The 8,083-nt window shown below is 55.3% G+C and overlaps 1 protein-coding gene across 1 annotated transcript in view; it reads right to left on the minus strand.

Moving 5' to 3' along the window:
- LOC136569398 (serine/threonine-protein kinase PAK 3-like) overlaps positions 1 to 3,808 on the minus strand; it is a 9,095-nt gene extending 5,287 nt beyond the window's left edge. The window contains exon 1 of the mRNA XM_066569792.1: positions 3,794 to 3,808. Within this exon, the coding sequence (XP_066425889.1) occupies positions 3,794 to 3,808 (15 nt within the window). The remainder of the gene's footprint in view (positions 1 to 3,793) is intronic.
- Between the last annotated feature and the right edge of the window lie 4,275 nt (positions 3,809 to 8,083).

Genomic DNA, 8,083 nt, shown 5'->3' on the forward strand with positions numbered 1-8,083 from the left:
CCCTTCCCTTCCCTTCCCTTCCCTTCCCTTCCCTTCCCTTCCCTGAACCTTCCCTGAACCTTCCCTGAACCTTCCCTGAACCTTCCCTTCCCGAACCTTCCCTGAACCTTCCCTGAACCTTCCCTGAACCTTCCCTGAACCTTCCCTTCCCTGAACCTTCCCTGAACCTTCCCTTCCCTGAACCTTCCCTGAACCTTCCCAGAACCTTCCCAGAACCTTCCCTTCCCAGAACCTTCCCAGAACCTTCCCTTCCCAGAACCTTCCCAGAACCTTCCCTTCCCTTCCCAGAACCTTCCCTGATCCTTCCCTTGCCTTCCCAGAACCTTCCCAGAACCTTCCCAGAACCTTCCCAGAACCTTCCCTTCCCTGAACCTTCCCTGAACCTTCCCTTCCCTTCCCAGAACCTTCCCTGAACCTTCGCTGGAACTTCCCATCCCTTCCCTTCCCTTCCCTTCCCTTCCCTTCCCTTCCCTTCCCTTCCCTTCCCTTCCCTTCCCTTCCCTTCCCTTCCCTTCCCTTCCCTTCCCTTCCCTTCCCTTCCCTTCCCTTCCCTTCCCTTCCCTTCCCTTCCCTTCCCTGAACCTTCCCTGAACCTTCCCTGAACCTTCCCTGAACCTTCCCTGAACCTTCCCTGAACCTTCCCTGAACCTTCCCTGAACCTTCCCTTCCCTGAACCTTCCCTTCCCAGAACGTTCCCAGAACGTTCCCAGAACGTTCCCAGAACTTTCATTTCCCTGAACCTTCCCTGAACCTTCCCTTCCCTTCCCTGACTGAACCTTCCCTGGAACCTTGCCTCCCCTGAACCTTGCCTCCCCTGAACCTTGCCTTCCCGTACTTTCCCTGAAATTTCCCTGAACCTTCCCTTCCAATCCTTGAACCTTCCCATCCCTGAAGCTTCCCTGAACCTTCCCTTCCCTTCCTTGAACCTTTCTTTGCCGTCCCTGAACTTTTGCTTTCTTCCCTTCCCCTCCCCTCCCTTCCCTTCCCCTCCCCTCCCTTCCCTTCCCTTCCCCTCCCCTCCCCTCCCCTCCCTTCCCCTCCCTTCCCTTCCCTTCCCTTCCCTTCCCTTCCCAGAACCTTCCCTTCCCTTCCCTTCCCTTCCCTTCCCTTCCCTTCCCTTCCCTTCCCTTCCCTTCCCTTCCCTTCCCTTCCCTGAACCTTCCCTGAACCTTCCCTTCCCTTCCCTTCCCTGAACCTTCCCTTCCCTTCCCTGAACCTTCCCTTCCCTTCCCCTTCCCTTCCCTTCCCTTCCCTTCCCTTCCCTTCCCTTCCCTTCCCTTCCCGAACTTCCCTTCCCTTCCCTTCCAGAACCTTCCCTTCCCTTCCCCCTTCCCAGAACCTTCCCTTCCCAGAACCTTCCCTTCCCAGAACCTTCCCTTCCCAGAACCTTCCCTTCCCAGAACCTTCCCTTCCCAGAACCTTCCCTTCCCTTCCCTTCCCTTCCCTTCCCTTCCCTTCCCTTCCCTTCCCTTCCCTTCCCTTCCCTTCCCTTCCCTTCCCTTCCCTTCCCTTCCCTTCCCTTCCCTTCACTGAACATTCCCTTCCCTTCCTTTCCCTGAACCTTCCCATCCCTGAAAGCTTCCTCAATTTTCCTTGAAACTTCCCTAAATTGAAACTTCCCTGAACCTTCCCTGAAACTTCCCTGAACCTTCCCGACCATGAACTTTCCCAAAACCTTCCCTTCCCTTCCCTGAACCTTCATTTCCCTGAACCATCCCTTCCCTTCCCTTCCTTTCCCCACCCTTCCCTTCCCTGAACCTTCCCTGAACCTTCCCTTCCCTGAACCTTCCCTTCCCTTCCCTGAATTTCCCTTCCTAAACCTTCCCTGAACCTTCCCTGAACCTTCCCTGAACCTTCCCTTCTCTTCCCAGATCCTTCCCTGAACCTTCCCTGAACCTCCCAAATCCTCCCCTCCCTAAACCTTCCCTGAACTTTCCCTGAACCTTCCCTGAACCTTCCCTGAACCCTCCCTTCCTTGAACCCTCCCTTCCTTGAACCTACCATTCCCTTCCCTTCCCTTCCCTTCCCTTCCCTTCCCTTCCCTTCCCTTCCCTTCCCTTCCCTTCCCTTCCCTTCCCTTCCCTTCCCTTCCCTTCCCTTCCCTTCCCTTCCCTTCCCTTCCCTTCCCTTCCCTTCCCTTCCCTTCCCTTCCCTTCCCTTCCCTTCCCTTCCCTTCTCTGAATCTTCCCTGAACCTTCCCTGAACCTTCCCTGAACCTTCCCTGAACCTTCCCTTCCCTGAACCTTCCCTGAACCTTCCCTTCCCTTCCCTGAACCTTCCCTTCCCTGAACCTTCCCTGAACCTTCCCTGAACCTTCCCTTCCCTTCCCTGAAACTTCCCTGAACCTTCCCTTCCCTTCCCTTCCCTGAACCTTCCCTGACCCTTCCCTGCACCTTCCCTGAATCTTCCCTGAACCTTCCCTGACCCTTCCCTGAACCTTCCCTGAACCTTCCCTTCGCTGAACCTTCCCTGAACCTTCCCTGAACCTTTCCTTCCCGAACCTTCCCGAACCTTCCCGAAACTTCCCGAAAATTCCCGTCCCTTCACTTCCCGTCCCAGAACCTTCCCTTCCCTTCCCCTCCCTTCCCTTCCCGTCCTTTCCCTTCCTTTCCCTTCCTTTCCCTTCCCTTCCCTTCCCTTCCCTTCCCTTCCCTTCCCTTCCCTTCCCTTCCCTTCCCTTCCCTTCCCTTCCCTTCCCTTCCCTTCCCTTCCCTTCCCTTCCCTTCCCTTCCCTTCCCTTCCCTTCCCTTCCCTTCCCTGAACCTTCCCTTCCCTGAACCTTCCCTTCCCTTCCCTGAACCTTCCCTTCCCTTCCCTTCCCTTCGCTTCCCTTCCCTTCCCTTAACCTTCCCTGAACCTTCCCTTCCCTGAACCTTCCCTGAACCTTCCCTTCCCTGAACCTTCCCTTCCCTGAACCTTCCCTTCCCTGAACCTTCCCTTCCCTGAACCTTCCCTGAAACTTCCTTGAACCTTCCCTGAACCTTCCCTTCCCTGAACCTTCCCTGAACCTTCCCTGAACCTTCCCTTCCTTGAACTTTCCCTTTACCTTCCCTGAACCTTCCCTGAACCCTCCCTTCCTTTAACCTTCCTTTCCTTTAACCTTCCCTTCCTTTCCCTTCCCTTCCCAGAACCTTCCCTTCCCAGAACCTTCCCTTCCCAGAACTATCCCAGAACCTTCCCTTCCCAGAACCTTCCCTGAACTTTCCCTTAACCTTCCCTGAACCTTCCCTTCCCTGAACCTTCACAGAACCTTCCCTGAACCTTCCCTGAGCCTTCCCTGAACCTTTCCGGAACCTTCCTTTCCCTGCCCTGAACCTTCCTTTCCTTTCCCTTCTCTTCCCGCAAAATTCCCTTCCCTCAACCTTTCCTGAACTTTCCTAGAACCTTCGTTGAACCTTCCCTGCCCATTCCCTCAACCTTCCCTGAACCTTCCCTTCCCTTAACAATGCCTGAACCTTCCCTTCCCTTCCCTTCCCTTCCCTGAACCTTCCCTGAACCTTCCCTTCCCTTCCCTGAACCTTCCCTTCCCTTCCCTGAACCTTCCCTTCCCTGAACCTTCCCTGAGCCTTCCCTTCCATGAATCTTCTCTGAACCTTCCCTGAACCGAACCTTCCCTGAACCGAACCTTCCCTGAACCGAACCTTCCCTGAACATTCCCTGAACCTTCCCTTCCCTGAACCTTCCCTTCCCTGAACTTTCCCTTCGTTGCCCTGAACCTTCCCTTCCCATCCCTGCACTTTCCCTTCCCGACCCTAAACCTTCCCTTCCTTGAACCATCCCTTCCCGTCCCTACCCTGAACCTTGCCATCCCGACCCTGAACCTTCCCTACCCTGAACCTTCCCGGAACCTTCCCGTCTCTGAAATTTGCCTGAACATTCCCTTCTCTTTCCTGAATCTTCCCTTCCCTGAACCTTCCCTGAACCTTCCCTGAACCTTTCCGGAACCTTCCCTTCCCTGAACCTTCCTTTCCTTTCCCTTCTCTTCCCGCAAAATTCCCTTCCCTCAACCTTTCCTGAACTTTCCTAGAACCTTCGTTGAACCTTCCCTGCCCATTCCCTCAACCTTCCCTGAAACTTCCCTGAACCTTCCCTTCCCTTAATAATGCCTGAACCTTCCCTTCCCTTCCCGGAACCTTCCCTTCCCAGAACCTTCCCTGAACCTTCCCAGAACCTTCCCTGAACCTTCCCTGAACCTTCCCTGAACCTTCCCTTCCCTTCCCTGAACCTTCCCTTCCCTTCCCTGAACCTTCCCATTCCTTCCCTCCCTGAACCTTCCCTGAATTTTCCCTGAACATTCCCTAAAGCTTCCCTGAACCCTCCCTTCCTTGAACCTTCCTTTCCCTTCCTTTCGCTTCCATTCCTTTTGCTTCCCTTCGCTTCCCTTCCCTGAACCTTCCCTGAACCTTCCCTGAACCTTCCCTGAACCTTCCCTGAACCTTCCCTGAACCTTCCCTGAACCTTCCCTGAACCTTCCCTGAACCTTCCCTTCCCTGAACCTTCCCTGAACCTTCCCTGAACCTTCCCTGAACCTTCCCTGAATCTTCCCTGCACCTTCCCTGACCCTTCCCTGAACCTTCCCTGAACATTCCCTGAACCTTCCCTTCGCTGAACCTTCCCTGAACCTTCCCTGAACCTTCCCTTCCCGAACCTTCCCGAAAATTCCCGTCTCTTCCCTTCCCTTCCCTTCCCTTCCCCTTCCCTTCCCTTCCCTTCCCTTCCCTTCCCTTCCCTTCCCTTCCCTTCCCTTCCCTTCCCTTCCCTTCCCTTCCCTTCCCTTCCCTTCCCTTCCCTTCCCTTCCCTTCCCTTCCCTTCCCTTCCCTTCCCTTCCTTCCCCTCCCTTCCCTTCCCTTCCCTTCCCTTCCCCTCCCTTCCCTTCCCTTCCCCTCCCTTCCCCTCCCTTCCCTTCCCTTCCCTTCCCTTCCCTTCCCTTCCCTTCCTTCCCTTCCCTTCCCTTCCCTTCCCTTCCCTTCCCTTCCCTTCCCTTCCCTTCCCTTCCCTTCCCTTCCCTTCCCTTCCCTTCCCTTCCCTTCCCTTCCCTTCCCTTCCCTTCCCTTCCCTTCCCTTCCCTTCCCTTCCCTTCCCTTCCCTTCCCTTCCCTCCCTTCCCTTCCCCTCCCTTCCCTTCCCTTCCCTTCCCCTCCCTTCCCTTCCCTTCCCTTCCCTTCCCTTCCCTTCCCTTCCCTTCCCTTCCCTTCCCTTCCCTTCCCTTCCCTTCCCTTCCCTTCCCTTCCCTTCCCTTCCCTTCCCTTCCCTTCCCTTCCCTTCCCTTCCCTTCCCTTCCCTTCCTTCCCTTCCCTTCCCTTCCCTTCCCTTCCCTTCCCTTCCCTTCCCTTCCCGAACCTTCCCTTCCCGAACCTTCCCTTCCCGAACCTTCCCTTCCCGAACCTTCCCTTCCCGAACCTTCCCGAACCTTCCCTTCCCGAACCTTCCCGAACCTTCCCTTCCCGAACCTTCCCTTCCCGAACCTTCCCTTCCCGAACCTTCCCTGAACCTTCCCTGAACCTTCCCTGAACCTTCCCTTCCCTGAACCTTCCCTTCCCTTCCCTGAACCTTCCCTTCCCTAACCTTCCCAGAACCTTCCCAGAACCTTCCCAGAACCTTCCCAGAACCTTCCCAGAACCTTCCCTTCCCAGAACCTTCCCAGAACCTTCCCAGAACCTTCCCAGAACCTTCCCTTCCCTTCCCAGAACCTTCCCTTCCCAGAACCTTCCCTTCCCTTCCCAGAACCTTCCCTTCCCTTCCCAGAACCTTCCCTTCCCAGAACCTTCCCAGAAATTTCCCAGAACTTTCCCTTCCCTTGCCTTCCCTTCCCTTGCCTTCCCTTCCCTTGCCTTCCTTCCCTTGCCTTCCCTTCCCTTCCCAGAACCTTCCCTTCCCTTCCCAGAACCATCCCTTCCCTTCCCAGTACCTTCCCTTCCCAGAACCTTCCCTTCCCAGAACCTTCCCTTCCCAGAACCTTCCCTGATCCTTCTCTTGCCTTCCCAGAACCTTCCCTGAACCTTCCCAGAACCTTCCCTGAACCTTCCCTCCCTGAACCTTCCCTGAACTTTCCCTAAACCCTTCCCTTCCCTTCCCTTCCCTTCCCTTCCCTTCCCTTCCCTTCCCTTCCCTTCCCTTCCCTTCCCTTCCCTTCCCTTCCCTTCCCTGAACCTTCCCTGAACCTTCCCTGAACCTTCCCTGAACCTTCCCTTCCCTGAATTTTCCCTGAACTTTCCCTTCCCTGAACCTTCCCTGAACCTTCCCTGAACCTTCCCTTCCCTTCGCTGAACCTTCCCTTCCCTTAAACTTCCCTTCCCTTCCCCTTCCTTCCCTTCCCTGAACTTCACCTGAACCTTCCCTGAACCTTCCCTTCCTTTCCATGAAAATTTCCTCAATTATCCCTTCCCTTCCCTTCCCTTCCCTTCCCTTCCCTTCCCTTCCCTTCCCTTCCCTTCCCTTCCCTTCCCTTCCCTTCCCTTCCCTTCCCTTCCCTTCCCTTCCCTTCCCTGAACCTTCCCTGAACCTTCCCTGAACCTTCCCTGAACCTTCCCTGAACCTTCCCTGAACCTTCCCTTCCCTGAACCTTCCCTGAACCTTCCCTGAACCTTCCCTGAACCTTCCCTGAACCTTCCCTTGCCTTCCCTTCCCTGAACCTTCCATGAACCTTCCCAGAACCTTCCCAGAACCTTCCCAGAACCTTCCCTTCGCAGAACCTTCTCAGAACCTTCCCATAACCTTCCCTTCCCTTCCCAGAACCTTCCCAGAACCTTCCCTTCCCAGAACCTTCTTTTCCCAGAACCTTCCCTTCCCATAACCTTCCCAGAACCTTCCCAGAACCTTCCCAGAACTGTCCCAGAACCTTCCCAGAACCTTCCCTTCCCTTCCCAGAACCTTCCCTGAACCTTCCCTTCCCTTCCCTTCCCTTCCCTTCCCAAAATCTTCCCTGAACTTTTCCTGAACGTTCCCTGAACCTTCCCTGAACCCTCCCTTCCTTGAAGCTTCCCTTCCTTTCCCTGAACCTTCCCTGAACCTTCCCTGAACCTTCCAATTCCTTCCCTCCCTAAATCTTCCCTGAACTTTCCCTGAACCTTCCCTGAACCTTCCCTGAACCCTCCCTTCCTTGAACCTTCCCTTCCCTTCCCTTCCCTTCCCTTCCCTTCCATTCCCAGAACCTTCCCTGATCCTTCCCTTGCCTTCCCAGAACCTTCCCAGAACCTTCCCAGAACCTTCCCATTCCTTCCCTCCCTGAACCTTCCCTGAACTTTCCCTGAACCCTCCCTTCCTTGAACCTTCCCTTCCCATCCCTTCCCTCCCTGAACCGTCCCTGAACCTTCCCTGAACCTCCCCTGAACCTTCCCTGAACCTCCCCTGAACCTCCAGGAAAATTTCCTCAATTTTCCATGAAACTGCCCTTCCCTTCCCTTTACTTTCCCTTCACTTTCCCTTCCCTTACCCTCCCTGCACTGAACATTCCCTTCCCTTCCTTTCCCTGAACCTTCCCATCCCTGAAAGCTTCCTCAATTTTCCTTGAAACTTCCCTAAATTGAAACTTCCCTGAACCTTCCCTGAAACTTCCCTGAACCTTCCCGACCATGAACTTTCCCAAAACCTTCCCTTCCCTTCCCTGAACCTTCATTTCCCTGAACCATCCCTTCCCTTCCCTGAACCTTCCCTGAACCTTCCCTTCCCTGAACCTTCCCTTCCCTTCCCTGAATTTCCCTTCCTAAACCTTCCCTGAACCTTCCCTGAACCTTCCCTGAACCTTCCCTTCTCTTCCCAGATCTTTCCCTGATCGTTCCCTGAACCTCCCAAATCCTCCCCTCCCTAAACCTTCCCTGAACTTTCCCTGAACCTTCCCTGAACCTTCCCTGAACCCTCCCTTCCTTGAACCCTCCCTTCCCTGAACCTACCATTCCCTTCCCTTCCCTTCCCTTCCCTTCCCTTCCCTTCCCTTCCCTTCCCTTCCCTTCCCTTCCCTTCCCTTCCCTTCCCTTCCCTTCCCTTCCCTTCCCTTCCCTTCCCTTCCCTTCCCTTCCCTTCCCTTCCCTTCCCTTCCCTTCCCTGAACCTTCCCTGAACCTTCCCTGAACCTTCCCTGAACCTTC

This window comes from Molothrus aeneus, chromosome Z, assembly GCF_037042795.1.
Source record: "Molothrus aeneus isolate 106 chromosome Z, BPBGC_Maene_1.0, whole genome shotgun sequence".
NCBI classification, from domain to species: domain Eukaryota; kingdom Metazoa; phylum Chordata; class Aves; order Passeriformes; family Icteridae; genus Molothrus; species Molothrus aeneus.